The sequence below is a fragment of the Bombina bombina genome, chromosome 7 (assembly GCF_027579735.1).
Source record: "Bombina bombina isolate aBomBom1 chromosome 7, aBomBom1.pri, whole genome shotgun sequence".
Taxonomy (NCBI): domain Eukaryota; kingdom Metazoa; phylum Chordata; class Amphibia; order Anura; family Bombinatoridae; genus Bombina; species Bombina bombina.
In genome coordinates this window covers 291,843,782-291,866,032 of record NC_069505.1, presented here as the reverse complement: position 1 = coordinate 291,866,032, position 22,251 = coordinate 291,843,782, and the positions used below count along the sequence as shown (strand labels likewise).

Here is a 22,251-nt window from a genome sequence, read left to right as displayed (position 1 = left end):
GACCATCTCCACCCCATGTGAGTGCGGAATGATGGTATATAAATTAATAACATCCAATGTGACTAAAATGTCAGTATTTTGGATGGCTTCCATCTGACCTAGAAGGTGGATAAGCTCAGAGGAATCTCTGAAATATGACACAGTCGATTTAACCACAGCTTGAAGGAAGTGATCAATGTATTCAGAGAGGGGCTGAAACAAAGAGCCCCTCGCTGACACAATCGGGCAACCAGGTGGGTTAGACATGCTCTTGTGTATCTTTGGTAGAAGGTACAATATGGGACTGATAGGGTTCTCAATCCTTAAATACCTGAAAGTATCCTCATCAATAAACCCAGCATCCAAAGACATACACAAGAGCTTGTCAACCTGTTCTTTAAATTTAGTAGTCGGGTTAAACGTTAATTTACAATAGGTTGAACCATCATCCAATTGTCTGAGTGCTTCGCGTTTATACATGAGGTAGTCTAACACCACAATGGCACCGCTCTTTTCCGGCTTGTCTGATCACAATAGAGCTATCCTCAGTCCCCTCTCTGAATACATTGATCACTTCCTTCAACCTGTGGTTAAATCGACGGTGTCATATTTGAGATTCCTCTGAGTTTATCCACCTTCTAGGTCAGATGGAAGACATTCAAAATACTGACATTTTAATCACATTGGATGTTATTAATTTATATACCATCATTCCGCACTCACATGGGGTGGAGATGGTCAGGAGATTTCTATCAGATAATCCTTACTATTGTGGTCCACCTGTTGAGTTTTTGTTGGAACTGTTGGAGCTCTGTTTAGCCAAGAATTATTTTCGATTTGAGAATACTTTTTATTTACAAACACTTGAAACTGATATGGGGTCTAATATGGCCCCATCTTATGCAAATATTTATATGTCCATGTACGAACAGGAGCATATTTTCTTGGCTGAACAGGGTTCCATCAGATTTTTCCGACGTTATATAGATGATGTCTTCATGGTATGGAGGGGTGATAGTGAGTCTTTGACCTCATGGTTCAATAATCTGAATGCCCTGAATTCTACTGTACGGTTCAAGATGGACATTATGATACATGCATACACTTTTTAGATCTTGAGATTTATAAGAAAGATACACCATCTGGTTTAAGACTCTACACAACACTGTATAAGAGACCAACTGATAAGAACTCAATTCTTCATTACAACAGTTTTCATCCAATTTTCCAAAAAAGGGGGTTAGCTCGTCCCAGCTCCTGCGTGTTGTACGCAACAACACCGAGGAGACCCACAAGGAGTTACAACTTGGCGAAATGGCCCAGAAGTTTGTCGATAGAGGCTATCCGGAACCGTTGATTACGGCACAAAGTGACAATACACAGGCACTCAGCCAACAATTGTTACTCACTAAACCACTCAAGCCGGCTGAACAACGCATGAATTTCATCACTACATATACACCTGCATCACGCAAGGTTCAAGAAGTGATAAAAAAGCATTGGCCTATTGTATCGACAGATACTTTGTTACCTTTTGGTGAGTTACCTCCTCCCAGACTTGTGTACAAGAGGGCACAGAATCTGAGGGATCTTCTGGTGAGGACCAATCCTATTGCAAGCTACAAAAATCAAACCTGACTACCCCCTGGGAAGAAGGGGTGTTACAGATGTGGCAACTGTATTACATTCAATGGTATGATTGTTGGCAATAGGTTCCATCACCCTCATACGAACAAGATCTTCAAAATATGTCATCGGCTAACTTGCACTTCAGACCATGTGATCTATGTGATCATTTGCCCCTGCTCATTGTATTATGTGGGGAAGACCATCACCTCCTTCAGAGAGAGGTTAGCTAACCACAAAACAGCCATCAGATTGGCTTTGGATAAAGGATCATCTGATCAGCTGGTGGCACGCCACTTCTCACAGACGGGTCATCCTATCTCTACTCTGAGGACAATTCTTATTGACCACGTACCGAAGTCTAGGCGCGGGGGTGATCAAGCAAAAGCCCCTTTGAAGATGGAATCCCGTTGGATTCACCACCTTGACACAATTACATCAAAATGCCTGAATATGACGATCGATTATAGTTGTTTCTATAAGTGACTGTGGGTTTCCTGTCATCGTTTTTATCAGTTTCTACCATGTCCTTGCTGCACGTTGCAACAATGTGTACAGCTTAGTTTGCTTTGGCTTTTATCCTATGACACTAGTGGAATATTACACTACTTGCTTAAGCTGATCCTGTTGGATCGTATGTTGTGCCTCATGTGGCTTTATAAGCAATGAGTGGCTACTCCGTGCGTGTCACAGTGATATGCCAATTGTAATCATTTTTGTTTTTAATTGTAAATACATTTCTTGCACTTGTTATCAGATACATATACTTGAACACAGTATCTACTTATAGTTGCATAATAAAGTTATATTGTATGCACTTTGTTTTGTTTTACACATGATCTACTTATGGTTGCCATGGTTACTATACACGCTCGCAGTGAGTACATCAGGTTATTACATATACCTGAACATAAAAAAAAATTCCTTTAGAAGTGGCATAATGCATTGATTTATTTGTGATTTCTTGCAAACCAGCTGCATCTAGTGGTTGCTAAATTACAAAAACAAATAAACACTAAATAACAGAAAATAAAAAACAAATTACAAGATATTTAAACTAATTACACCTAATCTAAGAGCCCTATCAAAATAAAAAAGCCCCCAAAATAAAAAAAAAACCTAGCCTAAACTAAACTATCAATAGCCCTTAAAAGGGTCTTTTGCGGGGCATTGCCCCAAAGTAATCAGCTCTTTTACCTGTAAAAAAAAATACAAACAACCCCCCCAACAGTAAAACCCACCACCCACACAACCAACCCCCCAAATAAAATACTATCTACAAAAAACTTAAGCTCCCCATTGCCCTGAAAAGAGCATTTGGATGGGCAGTTAGCTCTTTTGCCGCCCAAACCCTAATCAAAAAAATAAAACCCACCCAATACACCCTTAAAAAAACCTAACACTAACCCCCTGAAGATCGACTTACCGGGAGACGTCTTCATCCAAGCCGGGTGAAGTGGTCCTCCAGACAGGCAGAAGTCTTCATCCAAGCCGGGCAGAAGTGGTCCTCCAGACGGGCCGAAATCTTCATCCAAGCCAGGCAGAAGTGGTCCTCCAGACGAGCCAAAGTCTTCATCCAAGCCGGGCAGAAATGGTCCTCCAGACAGGTAGAAGTCTTCATCCAGACGGCATCTTCTATCTTCATCCATCTGGCGCAGAGCGGGTCCATCTTCAAGACATCCGACGCGGAGCATCCTCTTCTGGCGACGACTAAAACAGAATGAAGGTTCCTTTAAGTGACATCATCCAAGATGGCGTCCCTTAGATTCCGATTGGCTGATTCTATCAGCCAATAAGATTGAAATTCAATCCTATTGACTGATCCAATCAGCCAATAGGATTGAGCTTGCATTCTATTGGCTGATTGGAACAGCCAATTCTATCAGCCAATCGGACCTGAATTCTATCAGCCAATCGGATTCTAAGGGAAGCCATCTTGGATGGCGTCACTTAAAGGTACCTTCATTCTGTTTTAGTCGTCGCCAGAAGAGCATGCTCTGCATCGGATGTCTTGAAGATGGACCCGCTCCGCGCCGGATGGATGAAAATAGAAGATGCCCTCTGGATGAAGACTTCTGCCCGTCTGGAGGACCACTTCTGCCCGGCTTGGATGAAGACTTCTGCCCGTCTGGAGGACCACTTCTGCCCGGCTTGGATGAAGACTTTTGCCCGTCTGGAGGACCACTTCTGCCCGGCTTGGATGAAGACTTCTGCCCATCTAGAGGACCACTTCTGCCCGGCTTGGATGAAGACTTTTGCCCGTCTGGAGGACCACTTCGTCCGGCTTGGATGAAGACTTCTCCCCGGTAAGTCGATCTTCAGGGGGTTAGTGTTAGGTTTTTTTAAGGGTGTATTGGGTGGGTTTTATTTTTTAGATTAGGGTTTGGGCGGCAAAAGAGCTAACTGCCCTTTTAAGGGCAATGCCCATCCAAATGCCCTTTTCAGGGCAATGGGGAGCTTAGGTTTTTAGATAGTATTTTATTTGAGGGGTTGGTTGTGTGGGTGGTGGGTTTTACTGTTGGGGGGGTTGTTTGTATTTTTTTTTTTACAGGTAAAAGAGCTGATTACTTTGGGGCAATGCCCCGCAAAAGGCCCTTTTAAGGGCTATTGGTAGTTTAGTTTAGGCTAGGTTTTTTTTTTATTTTGGGGGGGCTTTTTTATTTTAATAGGGCTATTAGATTAAGTGTAATTAGTTTAAATTTCTGTAATTTGTTTATTATTTTCTGTAATTTAGTGTTTTTTTTTTTTGTACTTTAGCTAATTTAATTTCATTTAGGTAATTGTATTTAATTTAGCTAATTTATTTAATTATAGTGTAGTGCTAGGTGTTATTATAACTTAGGTTTTATGTTACAGGTACATTTGTATTTATTTTAGCTAGGTAGTTATTAAATAGTTAATAACTATTTAATAACTATTCTATCTAGTTAAATACAAACTTGCCTGTAAAATAAAATCCTAAACTAGATATAATATAACTATTAGTTAAATTGTAGCTAGCTTAAGGTTTATTTTACGGGTAAGTATTTAGTTTTAAATAGGAATTATTTAGTTAATGATAGGAATATTTATTTAGATTTATTTAAATTATATTAAAGTTAGTGGGTGTTAGGTTTAGAATTAGGTTTAGGGGTTAATAACTTTAATATAGTGGCGGCGAAGTTGGGAGCTGCAGATTAGGGGTTAATAAATGTAGGTAGGTGGTATCAATGTTAGGGACGGCAGATTAGGGGTTAATAATATTTAACTAATGTTTGCGAGGTGGGAGTGAGGCGGTTTCAGGTGTTAATATGTTTATTATAGTGGCGGCGACGGGGGCGGCAGATTAGGGGTTAATAAGTATAGGTAGGTGGCGGCGACATTGGGGGCGGCAGATTAGGGGTTAATAAATATAATGTAGGTGGCGGCGATGTTGGGGGCAGCAGATTAGGGTTTCAGAAGTATAATGTAGGTGGCGGCGGTGTCCGGAGCGGCAAATTAGGGGTTAATAATATAATATAGGTGACGGCGATGTTGGGGGCGGCAGATTAGGGTTAATAAATGTAAGATTAGGGTTGTTTAGACTCGGGTTTATGTTAGGGTGTTAGGTGTAGACAAAACTTTTATTTCCCCATAGGAATCAAAGGGGCTGCGTTAGTGAGTTTTACACTGCTTTTTTGCAGATGTTAGACTTTTTTTCAGCCGGCTCTCCCCGTTGATTCCTATGGGGAGATCGTGCACAAGCACGTACGACCAGCTCACCGCTGACTTAAACAGCGCTGGTATTGGAGTGCGGTAAGGAGCAAAATTTTGCTCAACGCTCACTTCTTGTCTTTTAACGACAGGTTTGTAAAAACTCGTAATACCAGTGCTGCTGGTAAGTGAGCGGTGAGACAAAACTGCTCGTTAGCACTGCATAGCCTCTAATGCACAAATCGTAATCTAGGTGATAGGCAGGCGCAGCAAGCCTTGCGCTGAGTATATGAGCACCGTAACTCCCTGAAAGTTTTAAAAAACACCTAATGCATGCGCTATATGTACCTCTCAACCAGTCTTCCGATGGTCAGATCCGGAGCGGTAGTTCTCTTTTTAAGGGCAATGCCCACACAAATGCCCCTTTAGGGGCAATGGGTAGCTTAGGTTATTTTAGAGTTAGGTCTATTTTATTTGGGTGGGTGGGTGGGGGTTTTTACTGTTAGGGGTTATTTTGTTTGTTTTTTATGTAAAAGAGCTGATTGCTTCAGGGCAATGCCCTACAAAAGGCCCTTTTAAGGGCTATTGGTAGTTTAGTGTTAGATTAGGGGTAATTTTATTTTGAGGTGGCTTTTTTGTTTTTATAGGGGTATTAGATTAGGAGTAAAAAAAATATTTTGTATAATTTATTTTATTTTTTTCTGTAATTTTAGATTTTTTTAATTTTTTTGTAATATTAGATTTTTATCTTAGGTTTTTTATGTAATGTTAGGATTTTTTATTTTGGTAATTTTTAATTAATTTATCAGTAAGGTAGTCTTTTTTATTTTACGTAATTGGGTTAACTGGTGTTAGGTTAGGGGGTGTTAGTTTAGGGGGCTTAGTGATTAGATTAATACTTTTCCTTGTGGGGGGGTGGCAGTTTAGGGGTTAATGGATTATTAGGTTTCTGAACATCACCAGTTAATCCAACTAACGGCAGTATCTGATCTGCCACCGTCGTATATATGATTCACCCGATATGCGCTTGAAAACTACAGTGCAGGAGAGACATCATAAACTAAGTTGTATGCGTGTCCCTGAACAGATGTGTTTTAAGGAACTATTAGAGCAGTGCAGGAGAGACATCATAAACTAAGTTGTATGTGTCCCTGAACAGATGTGTTTTAAGGAACTATTAGAGCAGTGCAGGAGAGACATTATAAACTAAGTTGTATGTGTGTCCCTGAACAGATGTGTTTTAAGGAACTATTAGAGCAGTGCAGGAGAGACATCATAAACTAAGTTGTATGTGTGTCCCTGAACAGATGTGTTTTAAGGAACTATTAGAGCAGTGCAGGAGAGACATCATAAAGTAAATTGTATGTGTGTCCCTGAACAGATGTGTTTTAAGGAACTATTAGAGCAGTGCAGGAGAGACATTATAAACTAAGTTGTATGTGTGTCCCTGAACAGATGTGTTTTAAGGAACTATTAGAGCAGTGCAGGAGAGACATCATAAACTAAGTTGTATGTGTGTCCCTGAACAGATGTGTTTTAAGGAACTATTAGAGCAGTGCAGGAGAGACATCATAAAGTAAATTGTATGTGTGTCCCTGAACAGATGTGTTTTAAGGAACTATTAGAGCAGTGCAGGAGAGACATCATAAAGTAAATTGTATGTGTGTCCCTGAACAGATGTGTTTTAAGGAACTATTAGAGCAGTGCAGGAGAGACATCATAAAGTAAATTGTATGTGTGTCCCTGAACAGATGTGTTTTAAGGAACTATTAGAGCAGTGCAGGAGAGACATCATAAAGTAAATTGTATGTGTGTCCCTGAACAGATGTGTTTTAAGGAACTATTAGAATATTTGCATCTGTCAGCCTTTTACAAACCTGATGCTATCTGTACTTTATAAACTAAAGCAACATATTCATGTCAGGTAGAAAAAAGTGCTGGTTACTTCAGTAAATGATAACCTGCTGTCAGTTGGTTGCAGATAACATAATAGACCTTTGGCTTTTGTTTGCAGTTGGGCCAACTGATTAGGAAAAAAAAAAAAGGTTTTACTGATCAGTATTTATTTGCAGCTGCTCCTATGATATGGGAATAAAAGGTCACATATTGTGGATCGTACACTTATTTTATATTCTAAATAAAAAATGCATGCTCCGATTAATTAGAACATTATGTATTACTGACAGCACATAACTACAAGGGTTAAACGCATATGTACAGTACTGCCTCGTAGCTACTAACACGGCAGGTGACTACAGAGTCATATCACCGCCTCTACTGACCGGTGCCACTAGTACACAAATAGAATTGATGATGCCGACACTTTGTTTAAAATCACAGAATTTTATTGCCACATGTTACAATCCAAAGACAATAACGTCAGATCTGACGCGTTTCGGCTTGTACACCTTAGTTAAAAACATCACAGCTTTTAAAACTAAAAATACATGGCTATTGGTTAGACTATCTGTCACAAGGCTAATTAATTATTGAGGTGGACTTACTCAAATGACACGCTTAATAGAACTGAGCTTGTCATCTTTTTTCTTGGTTTAGAAGGTCCCTTCAAAGGCAGACTTGGGGTGACCAGGTGGTTTTGTTTCTCAAAATCTATATTTCAGGGAGCTTTGTTAGTAATTAAAGGGACGGTGTAGTGTTAATGCATTCCCAATTATCTATTTTACCTGTAGTGTAGTAAATTGTTTACAAATAATAACTTTATATTTACTTTGCCATTTAATAAAGCTGCTTTTGCCTGTTTTTATCCCCACCTGTACTGACAATTCCAATACTTAAAGGAACATGCAACCCAAATGATTTCTTTCCTGATTTAGAAAGAGCATGCAATTTTAAATAACTTTCTAATTTACTTTCTATTATCTAATTTGCTTCATTCTCTTGATATACTTTGCTGAAAAGCATATTTAGATAGGCTCAGTAGCTTCTGATTGGTGGCTGCTCACCCATGTGCATTGCTATTTCTTTAACAAAGGATATCTAAAAAATGAAGCAAACTAGATAATATAAGTAAATTGGGATGTTTTTTAAAATTGTATTCTCTACCTGAATCATGAAAGAGACATTGTGGGTTTAGTGTCCCTTTAAGTATTCACTGTAGAAAATCTCACCCAATTATACTAGTGTTAACACCAACATCAGAAATGCTGCTGAATTTAAAGAAACTATACACATTAACTTGTCTTCAATAAACAGCAGTTCAAATTGGGTCTTCATGTTTTTTTTTTCATAAAGATGGTTTTGTGTAATGCAGGTGGAAGCTGTGAAGCAAATTACTCTTGGAACAGCACCCAGAATCCCTCAGTCAGTGGAAGGAGCCACCTACGATCCCATACAGAAGAAAGAGAATGCAAAGGTATTTAGCATCTATCGCTGTGAAGATCACTTGTAATGAATCTAGTGATATAGAGCATACCCCAGCTGCAGATTAAGTAGTAGTAAGTAGCCCTCAGAATATCAGCAAGGGACTCCGTTAATTGATGGATGGATTTCCTAGTTAACCCATCTACATGGTTAGCAGAAAGTGGACTATTTTTGTCTACTGCCCCCATTTACAAATGCACCAGGAAATTATTGTGCAGTGCCCCCCGCTCTTGTGCAGCAGGGGCTGTTGTTCATCCAAAATAAATGTAGCCCAGGGTATTTAATGGGTAAAATCAGAACACATGGATATAGAAACTTACGTTTAGAGCCTCACAAAAGAATGAATAAACCTATAGATATTGTACACAGCCCATGACAAGACACCAGCATCCAAGCACAGACTAAGAGACAGATGTACAAGCATATTAAAGTAGACAATGTACTAAAGGGTTAATAGCCAGCGGTCAGTTCAGTAAACCTGCCAGAGTGCAGAGAATGGTTAAACAACATTTAAAGTGTAAAAGTAATTCCCAAAAGGAATAACTAAGAGGATGTGCGTATATAAAATAATAAAATGACTAAAAATAGATGCTCATTGGATATAGATAGGTAAACAAGTGACTATAATAAATTTTGAATTAAAAAAATAATGGGGTATCCCCCCAAAAATGTGAATAAATTAAATAAGTGATAATAGTGTCCCAAAATATATTTTTAGAAAATATTAAAATTGAAAGTGGAAATTATTGTGAAAAATAAGTCCCAACATAAACTAGATATGTCTAAAAAGTCTCAAGTGTGAAATAAAAATCTCAAATGTAGAATGAAAGTCTCAAGTGTAGAAAGTCTCAAGTGTAGAAAAATACGTGAATATTCGGCAAGCTCCACTTGTATCCCACGGTGTGATGGTTCGAGTGTCTAAAATAAAGCAAAAGACAAGGGGCGCCACATAGTGTAATTTGTATCAGCAATGGAAAATAAAAGATGTACAGGGAGTGCAGAATTATTAGGCAAGTTGTATTTTTGAGGATTAATTTTATTATTGAACAACAACCATGTTCTCAATGAACCCAAAAAACTCATTAATATCAAAGCTGAATAGTTTTGGAAGTAGTTTTTAGTTTGTTTTTAGTTATAGCTATTTTAGGGCGATATCTGTGTGTGCAGGTGACTATTACTGTGCATAATTATTAGGCAACTTAACAAAAAACAAATATATACCCATTTCAATTATTTATTTTTACCAGTGAAACCAATATAACATCTCAACATTCACAAATATACATTTCTGACATTCAAAAAAACAAAAACAAATCAGTGACCAATATAGCCACCTTTCTTTGCAAGGACACTCAAAAGCCTGCCATCCATGGATTCTGTCAGTGTTTTGATCTGTTCACCATCAACATTGCGTGTAGCAGCAACCACAGCCTCCCAGACACTGTTCAGAGAGGTGTACTGTATTCCCTCCTTGTAAATCTCACATTTGATGATGGACCACAGGTTCTCAATGGGGTTCAGATCAGGTGAACAAGGAGGCCATGTCATTAGATTTTCTTCTTTTATACCCTTTCTTGCCAGCCACGCTGTGGAGTACTTGGACGCGTGTGATGGAGCATTGTCCTGCATGAAAATCATGTTTTTCTTGAAGGATGCAGACTTCTTCCTGTACCACTGCTTGAAGAAGGTGTCTTCCAGAAACTGGCAGTAGGACTGGGAGTTGAGCTTGACTCCATCCTCAACCCGAAAAGGCCCCACAAGCTCATCTTTGATGATACCAGCCCAAACCAGTACTCCACCTCCACCTTGCTGGCGTCTGAGTCGGACTGGAGCTCTCTGCCCTTTACCAATCCAGTCACGGGCCCATCCATCTGGCCCATCAAGACTCACTCTCATTTCATCAGTCCATAAAACCTTAGAAAAATCAGTCTTGAGATATTTCTTGGCCCAGTCTTGATGTTTCAGCTTGTGTGTCTTGTTCAGTGGTGGTCGTCTTTCAGCCATTCTTACCTTGGCCATGTCTCTGAGTATTGCACACCTTGTGCTTTTGGGCACTCCAGTGATGTTGAAGCTCTGAAATATGGCCAAACTGGTGGCAAGTGGCATCTTGGCAGCTGCACGCTTGACTTTTCTCAGTTCATGGGCAGTTATTTTGCGCCTTGGTTTTTCCACATGCTTCTTGCGACCCCGTTGACTATTTTGAATGAAACGCTTGATTGTTCGATGATCACGCTTCAGAAGCTTTGCAATTTTAAGAGTGCTGCATCCCTGTGCAAGATATCTCACTATTTTTGACTTTTCTGAGCCTGTCAAGTCCTTCTTTTGACCCATTTTGCCAAAGGAAAGGAAGTTGCCTAATAATTATGCACACATGATATAGGGTGTTGATGTCATTAGACCACACCCCTTCTCATTACAGAGATGCACATCACCTAATATGCTTAATTGGTAGTAGGCTTTCGAGCCTATACAACTTGGAGTAAGACAACATGCATAAAGAGGATGATGTGGTCAAAATACTCATTTGCCTAATAATTCTGCACTCCCTGTAAAAAAAACTACTCACAAGGAGAGTTGCACCTTAAACGAACAAGATGCTAACAGGCAGGCTGACATTCAAACCAGCAGTCAGTACGCTGAGGGTCCCGGTTGGTAAGACCCATGTTATCTGGATAAGGATATTGCAGCGTCAGGATATTTCAGCGTCAGTCTTCACAAACTGGAAGCCGGGTGTGTAAACCAAAAGCTAGAGCAGTGTCTCAGTGACAAGTCTCAGTCTGTATTCGAATCTGACCTGCTAGACCGGAAAGTGCTCATGGATGTATCCCAAATTGGAAATAAAACTACCACGTAGGTCGGGTCATAGTTTTTAAAACAGGAATATCTTTATTTGTTTTGCAACGCGTTTCTTGGCACAGGATCGTTTCATCAGGAATAAAAAAGTATGGTAAAAATTCCTATTTAAACCTATATTGACCCAAAAGTGATAAAAATAGAGGTCAACTCTATATAATAATATTGAATCATGAAATATCATTCGTTAAATCACGTATGTACTAAATAGAACAAAAAAATACAAAGTTCACAGTGAGGAAAAATCTGGGCAACAAATGTCACATGAAAAATTCGAACAAAAAATGATACAAAGTATACAATGAGAAAGAATCTAGATCACGGCGCTAAACTAAACTTCATCCTGGAGATGGCTACATATAATTTACTGTTTCACATGCTTCTAGTCTTGCAAGCATTGACACACTGTAGCTTCAGGTTAGTTCCCAAATGCATAGCGTTTGCAAATATACATCATGAAACAGGCAGTGTACAAGAGGATATATAAAACATTATATAGTGCAAAGGTCTTAAAAACATCAACAAAATATATAAACTTTCAGTATAAAATTAACTGTTCTGATCAGGCTAGATCTCACAACCTTGGGTTCCAAGGTAGTTGAATTGTCTGTTGGGCTATTTGACACCCGCCGTGTGTGGTCTGAAAAAGAATGTACTAATCTAACTGTGTAATGTGTAGTGTATGTTATGACTGGTGATGGCAGTGTATGATTGATAATTTATCATTTATCGTAGTGTTAACCCCTAAATTAGCACAGAGAGGAGTTGTGAATGGAAAGGAACTATGAATGTAAGGCTACTACTAAGTGAACGCAGCCAGATCTATATTAGCATTTAGAACAAGTGGATACAGAGCTTTTAGTCTCTGTATCCAGTAGGTTTCACGCTGTCTGAGTTTGACCAATCGGTCATAATCAGTAGATGGGGGCACAAAATCTATCGGAATGATTTTGAAGATGTCAGGTTTACCATCATGAATCATTTCACAATGGTTTGGTACACTATGTTTAATTTTGTTTTTTTTGCAATTTTTGCAATTCCGGTAATGTTCACCCCAACGGGTGCGTACTTTTCTAATGGTACGACCTATATATTGGGCCCCACAGATACAGTCTAAAAGATAAACTACATATTTTGACTCACAATTGAATCAATGAGAAATTTTGAACTCTTCCCCAGTAATATTAAATTTAAAAGATTTCTTAGTTAATAGAAATTTACAGGCGTTGCATCCATTTTTGCCACACTTATATGAGCCAATAGCTCCCAAAAAGGTTTTTTGGACCTTAGAATTTTTTCCTTTGTTAAATTGACAATGTTTGACTCTTTTGCTAGGTGCTAGTTTGTTCCTTAAGGTGGGTGCCCTTCTGTATACAATTTTTGGTCTCTCCCCTACTATGTTTTTCAAAAAAGGATCCTTCTGGATAATATTCCAGTGTTTGTTCAGTATATTATGAATCTTATTAAAATTGCTGTTATATTGTGTGATGAATAGTGGTTCATTGTGTACATAATTCTTAGTACCCACTGGTTGATTATTAGTACCATTTTCTATCTTATAAAAAAAGAGATTTCTATCTAGGTTACGTGCCCTATTTAAACATTGATCTAATAGGTCTCTAGGATAACCTTTATCCACAAATCGTTGGTATAAAATTTTACTTTGAGTCTCAAAAGTGTCTAAATTTGAGCAATTTCTACAGATTCTTTTAAATTGACTAAAGGGTATATTTCTTTTCCACCCTACAGGGAGTGCAGAATTATTAGGCAAGTTGTATTTTTGAGGATTAATTTTATTATTGAACAACAACCATGTTCTCAATGAACCCAAAAAACTCATTAATATCAAAGCTGAATAGTTTTGGAAGTAGTTTTTAGTTTGTTTTTAGTTATAGCTATTTTAGGGGGATATCTGTGTGTGCAGGTGACTATTACTGTGCATAATTATTAGGCAACTTAACAAAAAACAAATATATACCCATTTCAATTATTTATTTTTACCAGTGAAACCAATATAACATCTCAACATTCACAAATATACATTTCTGACATTCAAAAACAAAACAAAAACAAATCAGTGACCAATATAGCCACCTTTCTTTGCAAGGACACTCAAAAGCCTGCCATCCATGGATTCTGTCAGTGTTTTGATCTGTTCACCATCAACATTGCGTGCAGCAGCAACCACAGCCTCCCAGACACTGTTCAGAGAGGTGTACTGTATTCCCTCCTTGTAAATCTCACATTTGATGATGGACCACAGGTTCTCAATGGGGTTCAGATCAGGTGAACAAGGAGGCCATGTCATTAGATTTTCTTCTTTTATACCCTTTCTTGCCAGCCACGCTGTGGAGTACTTGGACTCGTGTGATGGAGCATTGTCCTGCATGAAAATCATGTTTTTCTTGAAGGATGCAGACTTCTTCCTGTACCACTGCTTGAAGGTGTCTTCCAGAAACTGGCAGTAGGACTGGGAGTTGAGTTTGACTCCATCCTCAACCCGAAAAGGCCCCACAAGCTCATCTTTGATGATACCAGCCCAAACCAGTACTCCACCTCCACCTTGCTGGCGTCTGAGTCGGACTGGAGCTCTCTGCCCTTTACCAATCCAGCCACGGGCCCATCCATCTGGCCCATCAAGACTCACTCTCATTTCATCAGTCCATAAAACCTTAGAAAAATCAGTCTTGAGATATTTCTTGGCCCAGTCTTGACGTTTCAGCTTGTGTGCCTTGTTCAGTGGTGGTCGTCTTTCAGCCTTTCTTACCTTGGCCATGTCTCTGAGTATTGCACACCTTGTGCTTTTGGGCACTCCAGTGATGTTGCAGCTCTGAAATATGGCCAAACTGGTGGCAAGTGGCATCTTGGCAGCTGCACGCTTGACTTTTCTCAGTTCATGGGCAGTTATTTTGCGCCTTGGTTTTTCCACACGCTTCTTGCGACCCTGTTGACTATTTTGAATGAAACGCTTGATTGTTCGATGATCACGCTTCAGAAGCTTTGCAATTTTAAGAGTGCTGCATCCCTCTGCAAGATATCTCACTATTTTTTACTTTTCTGAGCCTGTCAAGTCCTTCTTTTGACCCATTTTGCCAAAGGAAAGGAAGTTGCCTAATAATTATGCACACCTGATATAGGGTGTTGATGTCATTAGACCACACCCCTTCTCATTACAGAGATGCACATCACCTAATATGCTTAATTGGTAGTAGGCTTTCGAGCCTATACAGCTTGGAGTAAGACAACATGTATAAAGAGGATGATGTGGTCAAAATACTCATTTGCCTAATAATTCTGCACTCCCTGTATATAGTGATTACTAGAAAATTCTAAGTAGCTATTGCTGTACACTTTTCTGAAAAAGGTCTGGGAGATAATTTTACCGGCACTATCCCAACTTAATAGTAAGTCCAAATATTCTATAGATATATTCTGAATATTAGCTGTAAAAGTTAAACCCATATGATTATGGTTCAAAGATTGTACGCACCCGTTGGGGTGAGCATTACCGGAATTGCAAAAATTGCAAAAAAAAAACAAAATTAAACATAGTGTACCAAACCATTGTGAAATGATTCATGATGGTAAACCTGACATCTTCAAAATCATTCCGATAGATTTTGTGCCCCCATCTACTGATTATGACCGATTGGTCAAACTCAGACAGAGCGAGACCTACTGGATACGGAGACTAAAAACTTTGTATCCACTTGGTCTAAATACTAATATAGATCTGGCTGTGTTCACTTAGTAGTAGCCTTACATTCATAGTTCCTTTCCATTCACAACTCCTCTCTGTGCTAATTTAGGGGTTAACACTACGATAAATGATAAATTATCAATCATACACTGCCATCACCAGTCATAACATACACTACACTTTACACAGTCAACTACCTTGGAACCCAAGGTTGTGAGATCTAGCCCGATCAGAACAGTTAATTTTATACTGAAAGTTGATATATTTTGTTGATGTTTTTAAGACCTTTGCACTATATAATGTTTGATAGATCCTCTTGTACACTGCCTGTTTCATGATGTATATTTGCAAACGCTATGCATTTGGGAACTAACCTGAAGCTACAGTGTGTCAATGCTTGCAAGACTAGAAGCATGTGAAACAGTAAATTATATGTAGCCATCTCCAGGATGAAGTTTAGTTTAGCGCCGTGATCTAGATTCTTTCTCATTGTATACTTTGTATAATTTTTTGTTCGAATTGTTCATGTGAAATTTGTTGCCCAGATTTTTCCTCATTGTGAACTTTGTATTTTTTTGTTCTAATTAGTACATACGTGATTTAACAAATGATATTTCATGATTCAATATTGTTATATAGAGTTGACCTCTATTTTTTATCACTTCCGGGTCAATATAGGTTTAAATAGGAATTGTTACCATACTTTTTTTATGCCTGATGCCGACCGAGCAACGCATTGCAAAACAGATAAAGATATTCCTGTTTTAAAAACTACAACCCGGCCTACGTGGTAGTTTTATTTCCTATTTGGGATACATCCATGAGCACTTTCCGGTCTAGCAGGTCAGATTCGAATAGACTTGTCACTGAGACACTGCTCTAGCTTTTGGTTTACACACCCGGCTTCCAGTTTGTGAAGACTGACGCTGCAATATCCTTATCCAGATAACATGGGTCTTACCAACCAGGACCCTCAGCGTACTGACTGCTGGATTGAATGTCAGCCTGCCTATTAACATTTAAAGTGAAGCAAAGGGTCAAGCCGGAACCGCAAGACAAATCTTCAGAACACTGGACTGCAGGAAGCAGTAGTTTTATTATCTCTAACATGTTTGCCCTCTGCTCTGGTCAGTTGTTCATTGTCCTGCGTGGGCGAGATATGCGGCTCCACCTGGTCACTCGCCAGGGACATCTCCCTGTGCAGTGTTATATCATTTACAACGTTTATCTTAAAGTGATAGTAAATTCACTACTGTATAAAAACAGATCTAGAATGTTAGTGATATTTTAGATGGAATTTAATTAATTGTAATGAAGATGCGCTGTAACTTACTTTTTAATATAGTTATGAAATTCAAATACCCTGTGTTCTGTCGCCCACTTCAAAAGTACATTTTTCTGTGAGCTAACAGTCTGCATTGTTCTCCAATCAGTGCTCTAGCTACAACAAAAGTGCCTTAAGGCAAGAGTGCTGATTGGACAACAATTCAAACCTTAAAGGGACGCTGAACGCAATTTTTTTTCTTTCGTGGTTCAGATAGAGCATGCAATTTTAAGCAACTTTCAAATTTACTCCTATTATCAAATTTTCTTCATTCTCTTTGTATCTTTATTTTAAAAAGCAAGACTGTAAGTTTAGATGTCGGCTCATTTTTGGTGAACAACCTGGGTTGTTCTTGCTGATTGGTGGATACATTCACCCACTAATTAACAAGTGCCGTCCAGTGTACTAAACAAAAAATAGCGTATATGCCTTCTTTTTCAAATAAAGATAGCAAGAGTACAAAGAAAAAATGATAATAAGAGTAAATTAGAAAGTTGCTTAAAATTGCATGCTCTATCTGAATCATGAAAGTAAAAATGTGGGTTCAGTGTCCCTTGAAGTTCACAGAAAAAATGACTTTTGAAGCTAAAATGTCACTAACATTTCGGATCTGTTTTTATAAAGGGGAGAGTATACCACCACTGTAAAAATGTTTTTATGATTTGCAGATTAACTGGGACCAGCCAGCTGAGGCGATTCATAACTTTATCAGAGGAAATGATAAGGTCCCTGGGGCGTGGACTGAGATCAACGGAGAGGTGAGTGACTTTACATGTCTGACTATATCCCCTTCTCACTTGTGAGTATTTTTACCACTTCTGTACATAACAATAGACAAATGTTCAGGTTATGAATATACAGGTAGGTGGTTTATTGCATCATTTTTGCACTCACATTATTATGTGACTTACTGTGCTGTTTTTTATGCTGTATAAACTACTGGCCAAATAGAATGATAAGCAGCTGTCTAAAGGGAGCTTCACTCACACCTGCATCCTACAACACATTCTGGCTCTCACATCTTGTGTTCAAGAATATAGATGCCTGGTCCGGTCAGCCAAGGGTCACACTTGCAGAATATGATGTTGTAGACAGAGGAAAAGTCTTATTGCTTGTAAAGCATTTTACTTTTTTCTGAAGAATAGGACCCTCCGCATACCTAAAATGAGATAGGTCCCCTAGAGACTGTGTAAGAACTAGACCAATACCAGCACAGATGGAAAGGTTGTTGCAGAAGCAACCAGGAAAGTAGCTGTGTGTGTAGTCAGGGAAGGACATTAAGGTCAAGCCAGAAGATCAGAACAGAGGTGACATCATTGCTAAAAGGATAAAACAGGAGAATGAGAGGAAGAGTCCAGTAGATAGAGGTGACATCATTGCTAAAAGGATAAAACAGGAGAATGAGAGGAAGAGTCCAGTAGATAGAGGTGACATAATTGCTAAAAGTATAAAACAGGAGAATGAGAAGAATGAGAGGAATGGTCCAGTAGCTAGAGGAGACATAGAGCAGATGACCGGGAAGTGATTGAAGGACACTGAGAAACACCCTACAAGCAGCTTCTGACAGAAGCACCAGAATATCTAAGCACTTAGTGAGGTGCACTGGTAAGTTTTAAGGCAGGGAAAAGTATGCGCACAGCTGCAACGTGGGAACCTCTACATCATTCTGCTTGCAGATCAGTGCTAACATTGTGGGACCACTATCACAGATAAGAGTGTGTGACAATTAATGTACCTATGACATAGCATGGCCAAAATCTATACAAAACAAGCTCACCTCTTGACAATATCCCAAAAATAAATAGAGGTAGCCCTATGGGTGACAGGTAAGTGTCGCCAACATGTCTTCCCATGGGACATTAACTGACTATTGTAATTTGTGTCTGGTCACATGAGCACAAGGTTAGAATAATATTGTTGCATTTTCACTTGTTCTGTTCTGTACTGTTGTCTTTCTGCTTAAACCTAGAAAGTGACGTTTTTCGGATCCACATTCACAAGCAACGGCCCTGCTCCTGAAGGAGAAGATCTGGAGATCCCTGGCTCATCACAACCAGCCGTGGTCACAAAGACTGGACTTGTTTTTTATGGGAACGATGGAAAAACTGTGAGTGCTGTGTGAAGGTCACCACTCTGTTAACTCATAGCATTCCTTAGCAGTTAGTGCATGTCTCTAGAGGATGTACTATTGTAGCACATGCCCTATAACATGTCACTTTCAACATAAATATTAATGTTCACTCAATCTGTGAAACCCTTTAAGGATAATAAAACAATGACATTTTTTTTTCCAAAATGGTATGAATATGAAAACACTCAGGTCTGATACGGTTAGTTTTTACTCCCATAGGTAAATAACATCCACTTCAGACAGTGTAAATTATTTACACAAACTAGTGCCAGAATCAGCCAATTACAGGCTGCACCAGGTGAGCCACTAGATTTGATGCAGAGTAAATTTACCTCTCCCTGTAGGCAGAAGACAACAGCTTACAATATTATAGGGGATCTGCTGCACCTCTGGTGAAATATTTTATGAATTTTATATATATATATATATATATATATATAGTCAAGTTAAAGGGCCATGATACCCAAATGTAGAAACACTTGAAAGTGATGCCGCATAGCTGTAAAAAGCTGACTAGAAAATATCACCTGAAATGTCCTAAACATTTAAACCCCATTGTAAATGACTTTAAGCAGCAAATCAGTATGTCTGGCCCGGGAAAGGCAAAGGAGTGAGCTTTGTGCACACTCATGTTATTTCCCTATTCAGTTTAAGGAAGTTTACTATGAAATCTTATGAGAGTTAAAGGGCCACTGAAAGTAAATATTTTCTATGCCTGTTACTAACTAACTACCCCAAATATGCTTTTTATGAATAGCATTTCATTAACATATCTCTACCGTATATCAGAAATCTTGTCTGCAAATTTAATTGTTTTCCAAACCCACTCCGTGGGTATCCTTTGCTCTGTACCAATCCGTTTACAATACCTAGGTTTCAAAATGGCGCTTTAAACACAATTTCATTGGTTTAAGTATTTTGAACACACAGTGCTGAAAATAGTGGGCAGGATAACGTGACATCATCGGGGAATAAAAGATATAACTTTTATAACGTTATGAAACTTTGTTTTGGAGAAAATATAGGTCAGTAGGTTTTAATTAATGTTTATTAACTTTAATATGTTGTTTGGCTTAAAAATTATAACAGAAAGTAATCCTTTAAAGGGACATGAAACCCAAAAAATTTATTTCGTGATTCAGATAGAGAATTCAATTTTAAACAACTTTTCAATTTACTTCTATTATTTAATTTGCTTCCTTCTCTTGTTATTCTTTGCTAAAAGGTTTATCTATGAAAGCTCAGGAGCAGCAGAGAATCTAGGTTCTAGCTGCTGATTGGTCGCTGCATATATATACCGATTGCCATTGGCTCACCCATGTGTTTATTTAGAAACCTGTAGTACATTGCAACTCCTTCAACAAATGATACCAAGAGAATAAAACAAATTAAATAATAGAAGTAAATTAGAAAGTTGTTTAAAATTGTATTCTCTATCTGAATTATGAAATAATTTTTTGGGGTTTCATGTCCCTTTAAGTCAAATCTCATGAGATCACAGTAAAAGAGTTCATGACTTCAGCACTGTTGATGCTCATTGGCTGCAGTTCATTTCTTCATTTTTTTTACCTGCAGCTGCACAGCAGCTGAAGTATAATTGTTTACACAGCACTTACTCTGCTGAGCTGAGGAAATTGTGAGCTAAAATATCTTCCTTTTTTACAAAGAGATGCTCAGGTGATATTTTCCTTTCAGCTTTTTACAGTTATACTGCATCAGTTTCAAGTGATTTAGCATATGAATATTATGTCCCTTTAATTTTTCTAATCTAGGAAAATTATTTTTCCTGTCTTTGTTAATATACTGGTTCTTAGAAGCACAATACAAAGTAACAAATCCCGTGGCTATATTGTGCATCCTTCTTGTGCTCACATTAGTGATCTAGTTTGTGACACTTTAATAAAGGAACAAGAGACATGCAGGGCAAGCAGACCTTGCTGTTCCTCACACCACATGGTTTACAAACGTGTGGTATGAACACTTCTAGCTCATGAGCAGAGTGCTTACTTACATGCAACACGCTGTCCCCTTACAGCTTATGGTGAAGAACATCCAGTTTGCAGACGGGAAGATGATTCCAGCCTCCCAGTACTACAGATCCTCAGACAGTGCCACACTGCAGCTATCAGAAGACGAGAAGGCAGCATCCCAGGAAATGAAGGTAGTTAGAAGTGGTGGTAATGGCAGAGTGATGAGCAGGGTACTGCTCATCTCCAGGGTGCAAGAGTATCCTGCTCATAGCTATACTGCTGTGTAAGTAAAATGTCACACACCTCCTGTAGTGTGAGTAAAGATTTACTGTCAGGATCATGGCTGAGACCTCTGATTTACTGTGTGTTTCAGGCTGTCTGGCAGAGGATTCTCCCTAATGTTCCAGTGATTGACGACGCTACAGATTTCTTTAAGGCAGGCGCAGCATCTATGGACGTGGTGAGGTTAGTCCTGTGCATTACTGTGACTATATTACTTATAAAGAAACAATAGGGGGGGGGGGTGGTACTTGCGTTGTAGAATGTGTTCCACTGATGCTTCCACCCAAGATACGTCAGTTATTATATAAATCTGACTTCTTTGTTTTCTCCTTTTCACATGATGGTAATGCAGTTTTTTTATGTAAGAAACTTGATCATTATTTAGCCCCAAAATCACTAAAACCCAAATACATAGGAAATATATGACCCATTCCAGTTGGTTAGTTAACACTTCAGCAGAGAATACATTAAGAAAAGGGTCTGGATACGGGGCCACCAGAAGCTACTTCTCACACATAGGAAGAGGGCTTTATAGAGAGCACACAATGTAATACGGGGGACTCCGCACTGCTAACATATGTCTGACTAATGCTCACTGTGACAGTTGTCTTTGATTGTCCCCAGACTGGTAGAAGAGGTGAAGCTGAAGTGCAATGGTCTGCAGCTGCAGAATGAAGAGGTCTACATGGCTACGAAATTTGGAGACTTTATACAGATGTTAGTGAGGAAGCTGAGAGGGGAGGATGGGGCAGAGGAGGTCGCCATTAATTACGTGAGTTATAAGTCTAAATGTTCTGCTGGGGGGAAAGGGTCTGCACTTTTCCTTATTTGTGTTACTGTTTGTCTTGTTCCTCTCCTCATGACCTTAAAAAATGTTATCACCACTCCATACCGTTATATCACATTTATATCATCAGCATCAGGTAGTTAACTGTATTAGCATATAAAGTGTACTCTGTGAGGTCTGTAGGTGTAACAGCTTCACATTGCATCTAAATCTTTTGTTCTCAGATCATTATGTTCCTCTTTATGTCACCATACAAAGGAACATTTGAGACACTACAGTCTTGTCCCAATACATGTCACTTGTCAAAGCCAACCTGAGTGACATGTTTTGCCTCTCCTGCTCAGTCTCCCTACAGGAACCTGTCCCCAGAGGCAGAACTTTTGTCACTTTCTGCAATGACATTTTTTATAATGAAAACTATTCTGCAGGTCATGAAATTCAATTTTAAATTAAGCAGTTAGACCAAAGCACCAACACAATAGCAATGTGTTCATAAACTGGAGAATAAAGTTATTTTTAAAGTTTTATAATATAGTGCAGCAGTTG

At 38.8% G+C, this 22,251-nt stretch overlaps 1 protein-coding gene across 1 annotated transcript in view; it reads left to right on the top strand.

Annotated features, from left to right (window-relative positions):
* LOC128666326 (cytosolic 10-formyltetrahydrofolate dehydrogenase) overlaps positions 1–22,251 on the top strand; it is a 157,690-nt gene that overhangs the window by 10,582 nt on the left and 124,857 nt on the right. Inside the window, exons 5-10 of the mRNA XM_053720846.1 lie at positions 8,549–8,650; positions 17,204–17,293; positions 18,505–18,642; positions 20,702–20,827; positions 21,010–21,101; positions 21,543–21,690. Of these exons, the coding sequence (XP_053576821.1) occupies positions 8,549–8,650; positions 17,204–17,293; positions 18,505–18,642; positions 20,702–20,827; positions 21,010–21,101; positions 21,543–21,690 (696 nt within the window). The remainder of the gene's footprint in view (positions 1–8,548; positions 8,651–17,203; positions 17,294–18,504; positions 18,643–20,701; positions 20,828–21,009; positions 21,102–21,542; positions 21,691–22,251) is intronic.